Source organism: Homarus americanus, unplaced genomic scaffold, assembly GCF_018991925.1.
Source record: "Homarus americanus isolate GMGI-L3 unplaced genomic scaffold, GMGI_Hamer_2.0 scaffold30450, whole genome shotgun sequence".
Classification (NCBI taxonomy): Eukaryota; Metazoa; Arthropoda; class Malacostraca; order Decapoda; family Nephropidae; genus Homarus; species Homarus americanus.
Genome location: NW_024749195.1, coordinates 57,501 through 71,198, shown reverse-complemented (window position 1 = coordinate 71,198; position 13,698 = coordinate 57,501). Strand labels below are relative to the sequence as shown.

Here is a 13,698-nt window from a genome sequence, read left to right as displayed (position 1 = left end):
TGTTGAAGGGATAGTGGTGTGATAGTTGTTGTAGGTTAGTGGTGGTAGTAGTTGTTGTAGGGATAGTGGTAGTTGTTGTAGGATAGTGGTAGTGGTAGTTGTTGTAGGGTTAGTGGTGGTAGTAGTTGTTGTAGGGATAGTGGTAGTAGTTGTTGTAGGGATAGTGGTGGTAGTAGTTGTTGCAGGGATAGTGGTGGTGATAGTTGTTGTAGGATAGTGGTAGTGGTAGTTGTTGTAGGGATAGTGGTAGTAGTAGTTGTGGTAGTGGTAGTTGTTGTAGTGGTAGTAGTAGTTGCTGTAGGATAGTGGTAGTAGTAGTTGTGGTAGTTGTAGTGGTAGTGGTAGTTGTAGCAGGGATAGTGGTAGTAGTAGTTGTTGCAGGGATAGTAGTAGTAGCTGTTGTAGGGTTAGTGGCAGTGATAGTTGTTGTCGGGTTAGTGGTGGTAGTAGTTGTTGTAGGGTTAGTGGTAGTAGTAGTTGTTGTAGGGTTAGTGGTGGTAGTAGTTTGTAGGGATAGTGAGGTTGTAGGGTAGTGGTGGTAGTGTGTTGTAGGATAGTGGTAGTAGTAGTTGTTGTAGGGTTAGTGTAGTGGTAGTTGTTGTGGGTTAGTGGTAGTGGTAGTTGTTGTAGGGTTAGTAGTGGTAGTAGTTGTTGTAGGGTTAGTGGTAGTAGTTGTTAGGGTTAGTAGTGGTAGTAGTTGTTGTAGGGTTAGTGGTAGTGGTAGTTGTTGTAGGGTTAGTAGTGGTAGTAGTTGTTGTAGGGTTAGTGGTGGTAGTAGTTGTTGTAGGGTTAGTGGTGGTAGTAGTTGTTGTAGGGTTAGTGGTAGTGGTAGTTGTTGCAGGTTAGTAGTGGTAGCTGTAGTGGTGGTTGTTGCATTCTTTTCACTAAAAAATGAGGAAAAAGACTGAATTTAAAACAGGTATATAAACAATGTACATAGGTGAGGCAGGTATATAAACAATGTACATTGGTGAGGCAGGTATATAAACAGTGTACATACTGTAGATGAGGCAGGTATATAAACAATGTACATAGATGAGGCAGGTATACAAACAGTGATGGACAGTAAAGTCTCAACTAAGGACAGTGAGAGTCTTATAGCTTCAGGATATTGGCTATAAAATGGTGACAATATTGATAATTAAATCTCTCATATATTTCTTTCTAAACCTCAAAGATCAGAAACTATATCAATAGAGTAAATGTGAGTAGATGGTATTGAAATCTTTCTATTCTTATTTCTTGTCCCAAAAATCTGAAAATCGACAAAGACAGATTAAACTTGTATTTATTTGATATATTTAAAGTTGATGGATTATTATTCTACAAGTCAATGGCTTATTATTGTCCTCTGAGTGGATGATGAGGTAGCCAGGGTAAACCACATGTTAACTAAGGTGAGTCTTGGTCCATTGTTGTGTTTGGGAAGTCTTCTGTTAATCACCAAAACCTCGACTTATTTTACCTCCCATGAACACTGAGGTTAGGTTAAGTTAGGTTAGGTTAGTCTGCTCTGGGTGAAGGTGCCATCCTGTTCTGCACCTTCTGTAGACTATTGATCAGTAGTGAATTAAGGTATTAATGTTTTATACCTTGGTGTTGGTCACTGGTGTAGTGTGTCAAGTCTTTGTTGTGTTCTGTTGTTCCTCTTACTGTCTCCTCCTCCTCCTGTTTCTGTCTAGTTCTCCTGCTTCCTGCCTCTGTCTCCTCCTTCTCCTGCCCCTCCCTCCTCCTCCCACAGCTGAAAGATAATAATAAATAACTCACTTCTCCCTTATACTCACTTGACACAGTCCACTATGTCAGTGAAGGTGAGATTGGCGGACCAGCCAGTATGGGAGGTGGACGCGGCGAAGAACTGCAACACCATCTCATTGGTAGAGGCGGTGAAGGTTTGTCCTGAAGTGATCTGGTCGCCGCAGTTACTGTTGACGGTACGGAGTCTGTTCATGTGTCTGCTTAACCTCCTGTCTTAGAGGGTGTTTGGTGACTTATGTTACAGGATGTCTGCTGAGTTATATATAAGAGGATGTCTACATGGACTAAGTGTTCCTTAATGGCTTAAAATATGACCTTGTTTGTGCACTGACCTGGGACCAGAGTACCTGTCGACAGTGCTGATGATCAACTTGTCACCACAGGGCACGTCGAAGGCGGTGAAGGTGATGGTGGGAGCCTTACACTCTGGAGCAATGATCCAGGTGGCGCAGGTTTCTGTACGTGAGTCACCCGACCATGTTAGTTAAACTGTGAGTACAGTACAGTAGTGTGACACCAGGTGTACAGTATAACAAGGAGTGTGTAGAGGGGACCTGCAGGTGACCACAATACATACGTGCAGGGTAGTTTCCGGGGTAGTTAGGAGAGGTAATGGTGCCCTCAGCAGTGACGTTCTGGCTACAGTCATCTCGGAGCTCCTCTGTGACGGTGATACAGTACTGAGGTCAAGACAGTGTTCAAGTGTCTGGCAGGTTTAACATAAGGGTCACTGGATACAACATTAATACAGGTGCTGTACCTCGTTGATGATAAAAGTTGAGACAAACAATTAAAATTAACTCCAAAGTTTCAACCAATGTGAGAGTTGGTCACTGTCAACCAAGTTATTTATTCAGTGACAGTGACAAGTGAAGCAGCAATAAGCAGTGACCTACAGTACAAGGCCAACTGGATATAAACATTGTCACTGAACTCAGTGAGGTCGATCCACGTGAGAGTAAAATCAGGTTTAGTTCATCGTGTTGGATTCTTCTGTTGTGGTGTGAACGATGACTGGACTATAAAAGACCATGTGGGCATTACTACCACCCTGTCGTGCTGCACAACCAAGTCAGGGGAAACGGATTAAATTAGAAAATTTTTAAATAGATAATGGATGAACAAATAGAGAAAACGCTAGAGGCAATAGTAACAGAAAATGAAGCCAAAGACCCAGGGATAACTCAACAAGACAGAGAGATGATGTTACCATAGTAGCCTCCAGTTATTTGGTCACAGTGAGTGCCAGATGTACCCCGTGGACACACACACGTACACGATGGCCCGAGGTAGCCATCGTTCTGGGCAGTCCACTGTCAGACTGCAGTTACTCAACCATTTTTCTATAAAGGAAATATCAATAAATAAATGCTCTAGTTGCAATAGCACTGAAAATAGATGCAGATTAGTTGGAGCAGTACTATGACAATATATCCTGGTGTGGTGTAGTAGTAGTGGTGGTGGTGGTGAAGATGTACTCACGGATGCAAGAGTACATGCGGTTGACGAGGAGAGCGTCCCTGTGACTGAGGCCTGTCCGCTGCCCGATGAGACCCTGATCGTTGGGGTCGGTGGTGGCGATGGTCATCTTGCCGTTTTTGCTGAAGCCCTGTAACACCCACGACAAACACGTTGGTTGGCTGGTGCAGGGTGACGTCAAGTGATGGAAGGCTGATTGGCTATTACACGATGTTGTCAAATGCTGGAAGGGTGATTGGGTCTTATACGATGATGTCAAGTGATGGGAAGGGGTTGATTGGCTATTTCACGATGACGTTAAATGCTGGGAAAGGGCTGATTGGCTATTACACAAGGACGTCAAGTGATAGGGAGAACTGATTGGCTGATACCCTGTAACTTCAAATGCTTGGGAGGGCTGATGCAGGGTAACGATATATATGTTATATATGTATACAGTATAATTATATATGATTGGTTATAGCTGGTAAAGACTGCCTTTCATTATGAATTATATGAGAATAACAGCCAAGGAAATAAATAATACAAAATAAAATCTAAATAAATAGTTCAAAATCGTAATCTTCCTTTAGCTACGTAACCCCTCGAGTAGATGGTACCAGAGAGTGACAGTTTCTTGAGGTGTTTATGTCTTCAGCTTTACATTTATGCCTCATTGTTACATTGTGTTAAACCATTGCTTATAACTGTATTTCCATTACAGGTTAGTCCCCGTATGTTGCTGTTTCACACGTCGAAAGTGGGATAGCAGGAGTGGAGGAACCCTTAATGAATAGCAGGAGTGGAGGAACCCTTAATGGAGATAGCAGGAGTGGAGGAACCCTTAATGGAGATAGCAGGAGTGGAGGAACCCTTAATGGAGATAGAGGAGGAGGAACCCTTAATGGAGATAGCAGGAGGGAGGAACCCTAATGGAGATAGCAGGAGTGGAGGAACCCTTAATGGAGATAGCAGGAGTGGAGGAACCTTAATGGAGATAGCAGGAGGGAGGAACCCTAATGGAGATAGCAGGGGGAGGAACCAATGGAATAGGTGAGATAGATGGGGTGGAGGAACCTTAATGAGATAGCAGGAGTGGAGGAACCCTTAATGGAGATAGCAGGAGTGGAGGAACTTAATGGAGATAGCAGGAGTGGAGGAACCTTAATGGAATAGCAGGGGGGATTAATGGAGAGGAGGAGTGGAGGAACCCTTAATGGAGATAGCAGGAGTGGAGGAACCCTTAATGGAGATAGCAGGAGTGGAGGAACCCTTAATGGAATAGCAGGAGTGGAGGAACCCTTAATGGAGATAGCAGGAGTGGAGGAACCCTTAATGGAGATGTAGCAGGGAGTGGAGGAACCCTTAATGGAATAGCAGGAGTGGAGGAACCCTTAATGGAGATAGCAGGAGTGGAGGAACCTATGGAGATGGAGGGGAGGAACTAATGAATAGCAGGGTGGAGGAACCCTTAATGGAGATAGGCAGGAGTGGAGGAACCTAATGGAGATAGCAGGGTGGAGGAACCTAATGGAGATAGCAGGGTGGAGGAACCTTAATGAATAGAGGGTGGAGGAACTTAATGAGATAGCAGGAGTGGAGGAATAATGGAGATGAGGGGGAGGAACTTATGGAATGAGGGGAGGAACTTAATGGAATAGAGAGGAGGACTTAATGGAGATAGGGTGAGGAATTAATGAATAGAGAGGGAGGAACCTTAATGGAATGGCAGGAGGAGGAACCTTAATGGAATGAGGGTGGAGGAAAATGGAATAGAGGGGAGGTTAAGAATGAGGGGAGATATGGAGATGAGGGGAGGAACTTAATGAATAGAGGAGTGGAGGAAAGGAGATAGCAGGAGGGAGGAACCCTAATGGAATGCAGGAGGGAGGAACCTTAATGGAGATAGCAGGAGTGGAGGAACCCTAATGAATAGCAGGAGGGAGGAACCCTTAATGGAGATAGCAGGAGGGAGGAACCCTTAATGAATAGCAGGAGGAGGAACTTAATGAGATAGCAGGGGGAGGAACTTAATGGATGGGGGAGGAACTTAATGGAGATAGCAGGAGTGGAGGAACCCTTAACGTGGCTTTACCCACTTGTATACATCACACCTGTCTGCTATGTCTTACAGGTGGGTGAGAAATATATTTACTTGGCATAAAGATGTATTAGGATGTCTTATATGTATTGAGAAGTTAAGAGATGTTATGTCTGAGGAATGAACCAGAGAGAGTAGGAGGAACGTGTAATATACCAACATTGGCCGAGGAGGAACACGTGATATACCAACATTGACCGAGGAGGAACGTGTAAAATACCAACATTGACGGAGGTAATACAGAGGGTACAGTAACTTACAAAACTACTGTAGTGCATGTTTGAGGTGTAGTCATAAGGAACGCCGTGGTAGTTGGTCTGTTGGACTGTCTGTTTATCGAAGTTTGAGGATTTCCCGTCCAGTATGTTGTCGTAGAGTACCAACACGAAGTCGTCTCTGGCGGGGGATGACTGCATGTGGAACAGCCCTATGGCGTGTCCGATCTCATGAGTCACTACACCCAGCTGGTATAAGAAGTACAGTACAGTGGTGAAGATATGTTTGATTAAGTTATGAATTTATGCCGTAATGCCCTTATTTTACACTTTGATGCCCTTATTTCACACCCTGACTTACCGAGGAACAGCCAGACCCTATGGACACAGTCTGGCCATTGACGTGGTCTGCATGCCATCCCAGGTAGCCTATATAAGACCAACACCCACTGAGCACCTCGAACTTGATGTGTGGGTCGGTGGTGCCCTGTCGCTGCTCAAACTTGATACACGTCTTTGATTCCCAGTGTTGGATGCCTGCAGTGACGCTCGCCTCGTCCACCCCATCTGTAAGGGTCAGGGTGATTGGTTGTGTGTTTTAGGGTGTAGTGGGGAAGGGTCAGGGTGATTGGTTACAACTTCACACTCAAAATTCGTTAGGTTTGGTTAGGTTTGGTTAGGTTGGGGTACTATGAGAACTTAAGACACAGTTAACACACAAACCAACAAGAGACTGACCAATAAACTGGTAGGGGACGAGGGGGTAGCCATCATTGCCCTCTGGCCAGCGAAAGATGAGGTTGGCCTGGCCCCTGACCTGGCCCTGGAGGATGGCCTTCTGCTCGGGGGTCAACATTATGTCGTGCTGGTACAGGTCGCCTGCCTCCTGGTGATCTGGGGTCAGTTCATCCGCTGGCTGGAGCTGAGGAGGAGGAGGAGGAGGAGGTCACGTGATGTTGTTGGTGAATGTTTGAGCTGTGTCTAGGTCGAGGTGCCTTGATCTAAGTTCAATTTCACAATAAACTTGACCTTACTTAACCTAAATATTACGACACTTACCTAACCTAACCTTATGTTATAAAATTGACCTTACCTGACTTAAATATTACTACAAGCTGACCTAACCAAACCTAAAATTGATCTTACCTGACCAAAATCCTACAACAGGCTGACCTAACAACTCCCCAAAACCTCACTTCACGATACAAACAAGTAACCAAATAGATATTAAACCCCCAAATAGATATTAAACCCCCAAATTGATATTAAACCCCCAAATAGATTATAAACCAACCAATTGACCCAAAATCCTCAAGGGAAAACTACCCACACGAGAACAAATTTCCATCATTAATCTTTATATAGAATGAGGTGTAAACATAAGGCAATGATACTATACCTGGGCGAAGGAGGAAGAGATGAGGGCTAGGGAACACAGCAAAAGGGACCCCACCATGTTTACTCAGAGGGGGATGACGGTGGTATGTGTGAGAGGAAGGTTGAAGGGGCCTTTTTAAAACACCTTACCCCCCCCCTCCCTATTCTCCCCTTCCTCCCCTTCTTCCCCTTCCCCCTTACATAATCTCATTACTTTATGGACGAGAGAGTAATGTTCACTAATTAATGGTATGATACATTTAAATAATAAGTCATTTTTGATGTTATTAATGTGATGAGATGCTTATAGGGTCAGTTAATGAGTTGATGTCGTAAGGGGTGGTTGAGTTGATGTGGTGATGACTGTTTAGGCCTATGTTTGTGTTATTGATGTCTTATATACATACACACATACATCTCTCTCTCTCTCTCTCTCTCTCTCTTTCTCTCTCTCTCTCTCTCTCTCTCTCTCTCTCTCTCTCTCTCTAACGAATAATATAGAGATGAAAGTCTATTATATCGATGGTCTTCTATGATCTACACTAACAATAGTTCCTACGACAGAGAGACAGAGAGAGAGACAGACAGACAGACAGACAGACATAGACAGAGAGACGGGTAAACAAACAGAAGACAGGAAGACTGGTAAAATAAGATAGAAAAACAGATAAACAGACTGATAGACAAACAGATAGATAGATAAATAGATAGATAGATAGTACACCTGATAAACGTTAATTACTGACACCTGTACCTCATTATTCTTCACCTGTTACGTTCCAACACACCGCAGTCAGATGTCTCCCCCCCCCCTCTCTCTCTCTCTCTCTGGCTTCTCCACTCTTCCTCTGTTTGCCTTCTTTCTTTCTATGTCTTCCTTCTCAACTCTTTCTCCTCCCTCTCTCCCTCCCCCCTTTTTTCTCCTCCCATCTCTCTCTCTCCCCATCTCTCTCTCCCCTTCTTTAACTCAACCTTGATATCTAATAATATTCATGGGCCATAAAACGACCACTCTCACCTGTACATCCTTAATTACAGGTGAGGTGTGTGCCGATGTAAATTACCTGTAGGTTTCAGTCTACAGGTGAATGAACAGCTTTACCACCTAACCTAACATCATTATCCTTCTTACCTGGGGTTGTAAGAGCACACCTGAGCACACCTGAGTCGTTAATTAGTGAAATGAAACGTAAAAAATTATCACCTGAAGAATATCCACCCCTACACACACACACACACACACACACACACACACACACACACACACACCATCGAGGTCATTATTTATATAGAAATATCTTACCTTAATCTATCACCACCTCAAACTTTATTAATAATCTCCTAAATCAATTTTAATTAGCACCTGTAATTACCTTGGAAGTAGAGGTTAATTAGCCCACTTCACCTGTACACCAGATTAACATTCGTAAATTAATTCAGGGTTTAAAATAAGAGTATTAAAAGATTTTAATTGAGTCAGGAGTAAATATAGAAAACGGAGGAATAAGAGAGAAAACGGAAGAATAAGTGACATAGAAAACGGAAGAATTAGAGATGCTTGAGGGAGGGGGGACTCTGTTATTGTGAGTATTGGTCGCTGTTTATGAGTGTTCAGTCTCTCTCTCTCTCAGTTTTCGATTCCTTTCATTAATTCTTATCTTAACCTTTTACAATGATACTAATTTGATTTACGAGGATTATAACTTAAACCATCGTCCTCAAAGGGTTAAAACGTAAACCACATCATCCTTAAAGGGTAATAGTTTAAACCATCGTCTTTAAAGGGTTTAAAGCGCCCCCTCACTGAACCCTAACGAAGCAATTATAAGAATGACAATACGAAGGAAATTTACAACGTATCTTAATGACAAATCTTAGGTTCGTATTCACAAAGATTCCCTGTGTTAATTTTCTTCCGTAAATAATGTTAAGTGAACGCCATAATGTAAAGTCTCATGACAATTTGGTTGAGGATTTTCGACTCTGTGGGTGTTTTAGTGTGTTAACATCGTCAGCTGTGAGAACTCATCATTGCACGAATTTTATTTTTCATATTTTGAGAGTATTATATTCAAAGTCATTTCTAGGAGATTAATAATACGTATATTGTAATTAATTAAGTTTCATCTACAAGGGAAATGTATAGTAGATTATTTTAATGAGAGAAAAAAACAACAACCACGAATTACATCATAGAAAACGGGTTATAAATGGTACCAGAGAAAACGGGTTGCGAAGGGGGAGACTAAGATTGTTTGAAATACCATTAAATTTTTTTGTATAATCTTAAGAGAAAATAAATCTTGTCGTTATAGAGAGCTGATGATTACACACACAGACACAGACACACACACACAGACACACACACACAGACACACACACACACACACACACGGTCCCCAGCACTAATAACCTCCTACTTAGTTGAATCTTAAGACTTATAGGAACCCAATCCACTGGACCAGTCACAATCCTCTAGGGTATATCTCTTAGGGATAAAATTAATATCCTAGTGTAGGCCTATATGTTTTTCTTATAGACCTACAAGAGAGTTGGTTTTGAGTTAGTATTTTTTACATAGGTAAGGGAGAGGGCTGAGGGATTAGGTTCTTGGAGGGAGGCAGGGGGGCTAGGACTGAGAGTTCTAGATGTCACTTATTATTAGGTCACTGGTTGCTGTGACTCGGGTCTGAGCCTCTGTAAGCGTCGACCTTTCTAAAAATTCTCTTGTCTGGCGAGTAAGCTGAAGTGCTGAGAGACAGTGTATTGTGTGTGGTGTTTAGTAGAGAGAGAGAGGAGAATGGGAGATAGCTAGAGAGAGAGAGAGAATTATAAAGAGAAGAAAATGGGAAATTAAATGACAAGAAAAACTATCTCTCTTTTTCTCTAACCTGACCTAACCTAACCTGACCTGACCTAACCTGACCTGACCTGACCTGACCTAACCTAACCTCACCCATTTTAAAATCCTGGAGACTTATTTTGACATAAACAACATTAGCCTACCTCACCGTGTTGATTATTGGGAGGTTTTATGTTGATAAGATTACCACGAACTGCTTTCTTCTGATGACGTCATGCCTAGCGTTCATTGGTGAAGAAATTTATCGTTATTTTTTTTTTTCGCTATAAACAAAAATATTCTGTTGAAGTTTGTTATATTTTTTCTCGTTTTATTTTGTTTGTTTATATATTTATTTATTTTTTTATTCACGAGGAAAATAGGATGATGGTATGAAGGATAATTGTATTTCTTGGCCAGGATGATCACAAACCCACCCCCCCAGTCAGTCCTATTAGACCCCAACTTAATGTAGAATGGGGTCTACTATCTCTAGCAACCACTATCTCCTCTACCACTATCAAAACAACCACCACCACCAGTACCACCACCACCAGTACCACCACCAACAGCACCATCACCACCACCACCACACCACCACCAGTGCCACCACCACCACCAGGCCACCACCACAGCCAGTACCACCACCACCACCAGTACCACCACCACCAACCAGTACCACCACCACCACCACCACCTACCAGTACCACCACCACCACCACCACCACCAGCGCCACCACCAGTACCACCAACAGCACCACCAGTACCACCACCACCGCCACCACCACCACGGTTCACCTCGAATGTTATTGACACATATGGCTTAATATTTTTACCAGAGGACCTGCGTGACGTTCTCCCCATACGTCCCCCACTTCCCTTCCTTCCCTTTCCTCCCTCCCTCTCCTGCTTCTCTCCTCCAGTCAGGTAGAAAACAACCCTACCCCTCCCCCCCCTCCCTCCCCTCCCCTCCCCTTCCACACCTTTACCTTTAGACCATCCTCCCTCCCTCCTCCTTCCTTCCCTCCTTCCCTCCTTTCCCTCTTCCTCCTCTTAACACTTTCCCTTTTCTCCTCCCTTTCCTCCTTCCCTCCTTCCTTTCCTTATTCCTCCCCAATCCTCCCCTTTCCTTCCTCTACCTTTACCTCCACTCCTCCTCGTCTTCCTTCCCCTCCTCCTCCTCCTCCTCCCAGTGGCTGCGTGAAGGCCCACCTGTTGCGTTAGAGAGAGATAAAGAGAGAAAGAGAGAGAGAGAGAGAGAGAGAGACCTGTAGCTCCCCCTCACTCACCTCTTCAGTCAGCTGGTCGACCTCGCTCCAGCGCCACCCGCCACCCGCAGCCACCCGCCACCCGCCTCACTCACTCGCCACCCGCCTCACTCACTCGCCACCCGCCTCACTCACTCGCCAGCAGCGTCGCCCTGTGCTCCGTCGCCCGGGTCCTTATAGTCACTTCATCAGGTGTTGAAGAGTCAGTCACTGGGGCCTGAAGTGACTCGACAAGGCCTAAAGTGACTGAACAGGGTCTGAAGTGACTCACGAAGACTCAGAGTGACTCAACAAGACTCAGAGACACTCATGAAGGCCTAAAGTGACTCATTAATATCTAGATTGACTCACGAATACCCAGTGTGACTCATGAAGGCCTAAAGTGACTCTACAAGACCCAGAGTCACTCAACAAGACTACAGTGACTCAACAAGACTACAGTGACTCGCCAACAGCCACAAGGGCCTCGCCAACCTCTGAGTTAGCCACGAGGACTTCTAAACACCTGTATCTACCTGTTGGCTGTGACTAATTGAAAGTTATTAACACTCACCTGTCTTCTGCCTTCGTGGTGGTGACAGATGTTGGTCAGTGTTATCAAAAGGTGTTCTAAGATTTGAAGAACTCTAAAAGGTGTTCTCACATCCCAAGAAGAACATTCAGGTGTTCTCACATCCCAAGAAGAACATTCAGGTGTTCTATTTTCCCAAAAGGAACATTCACACCTGTTCTATTATCCCAAGAAGAACATTGAACATCTTCACTACAGGGACGGGTTTATTCAAGAGACATGAACGTAGAACAGGAACGAAGAGCAGGTAATATTGTGGTTGTGAATTAGAGACCATTAGAGACCACTTAAAACCATTTGAGACCAGATAGAACTACTCGAGACCTCTTAAAAACCATTCGAGACCTTAATAATCACTAGAGATCCGATAGAAACCATCCGAGACCACTTAAAACCATCCGAGACCAAAATAAAAAATAAAAATCAAGAACACAGCTGAAAAAAAAACAATCTGGACTACATCTAGAAACCAATTTGATAACAGCAACAACTTCTAATTACCAAGAACCAGATAAATAGAAACCCCCAGCCATAGAAACCACTCCGATATCACTAAGCTAGCCAGAACGGTCTTTTAACTCGTACAGGCTATTAGAAAACTCCTAGTGTCAAGAAGTTTTCGGAACTCAACTTAAGATCCTGATTTAGAAACCACGAAGAAAACATCAGCGTGTTTAATAAGACATTTAGAAACCCACGATTTCAGGGAGTTTTTGAAACTCTTAGTTGGACCCAATTTTAGAGAACTAGAGACCAAACACTTCTCTAAAAAAAATCCTCAGTGGGAGAAAGAGTCACTGGGTTTTACTGGGTTTTACTTTTAAGAACACGAGGGTTTCTGTGGGTATTTTGGCACCATTGGACATAACTGGCACCATTGGACAACAACCAACGCAACTGGTACCATTGGACACCACTGGCACCATTGGACAACAACCAACGCAACTGGTACCATTGGACACCACTGGCACCATTGGACAACAACCAACGCAACTAGTACCATTAGACACCACTGGCACCATTGGACAGCTAGCAACACAACTCGCACCATTGAACAGCTAGCAACACAACTGGCGCCATTGGACACAACTGACACCATTGGACAACTAACATGAGCGTCGGTCGGTTAAATAACAGGTAATATGTGTTATAGATAAACACTACTACCAGGTGACAGCTCCTGAACACACGTCAAAGGACATCTCTGTCTGTGTGTATGTATGTGTGTGTCTGTTTATGTATGTATGTATGTATTTGTGTTTTGTCTGTGTCTGTATGTATATCTGTTTGTATGTATGTATGTATGTCTGTGTGTATGTATGTATGTGTATCTGTATGTATGTATGTATGTATGTATGTATGTATTTATGTGTATCTGTATGTATGTATGTATGTATGTATGTATTTATTTATGTGTATCTGTATGTATGTATGTATCCATTTCACATTCAAAATACATATGTATCATTTATTTAAGTATACTGAACTGTAAAGTGGTGGTTGTCAGGTGTAATTAGCGTTAGTAATTAAGGAGCAATGATACGTGGGTCACCTGGGCAGATTGGCTGTCTCAGGTGGGTTCATTAACTCTCTCTCTCTCTCTCTCTCTCTCTCTCTCTCTCTCTCTCTCTCTCTCTCTCTCTCTCTCTCTCTGTTTTGATGTTATTGTTGTGATGTGATGAAAGGCTGTGTGACGCTTTTTTACACACACACACACACACACACAGACACAGACACACACACACACACACACACACACCTGTAAACATGACCCCTGTTAATTATATTCGTAATTAATTCCTTTAATCTATTGTGGTTGACTCAGGTGATTGGGTTAATTAGATGAAGGAAGGTGAAGGAATTAAGGAGGTGGGCAGAGGTATTTATGGCACCTGCTACTTACGATGGCACTGGTGTGTGTGTGTGTGTGTGTGTGTGTCTGTGTGTGTGTGTGTCTGTGTGTGTGTGTGTGTGGTGGCACTAAGACTTAGTTGCTGTAAAACCCTAACCTCTTTCCATTCGCCCTTTCTTTCCCCTATGTTCTTGACCCCCTCCCTCCTCCCCTTCTTCCCCTCCCTCCCCCTTTCCTTCCCCTCCCCCCTTCCTTC

General features: G+C 43.5%; 1 protein-coding gene and 1 long non-coding RNA gene across 2 annotated transcripts in view; one reads left to right on the top strand and one right to left on the bottom strand.

The window, feature by feature from the left end:
• Nucleotides 1-322: 322 nt before the first annotated feature.
• On the bottom strand, nt 323-7,011 carry LOC121853292 (protein SpAN-like; the record flags this gene model as incomplete). The annotated part of the gene is given in 13 exon segments (XM_042347315.1): nt 323-506; nt 688-824; nt 827-884; nt 1,785-1,925; nt 2,091-2,214; nt 2,336-2,419; nt 2,969-3,059; nt 3,095-3,101; nt 3,237-3,367; nt 5,578-5,781; nt 5,894-6,099; nt 6,271-6,454; nt 6,932-7,011. Coding segments are annotated over 13 exon segments (1,608 nt in total), but the record flags the coding sequence as incomplete, so codon positions are not given.
• Nucleotides 7,012-11,089: 4,078 nt separating this feature from the next.
• Nucleotides 11,090-13,698, top strand: part of LOC121853304 — a 7,026-nt gene continuing 4,417 nt past the window's right edge. The window contains exon 1 of the long non-coding RNA XR_006086298.1: nt 11,090-12,727. This is a non-coding gene — a long non-coding RNA (uncharacterized LOC121853304). The remainder of the gene's footprint in view (nt 12,728-13,698) is intronic.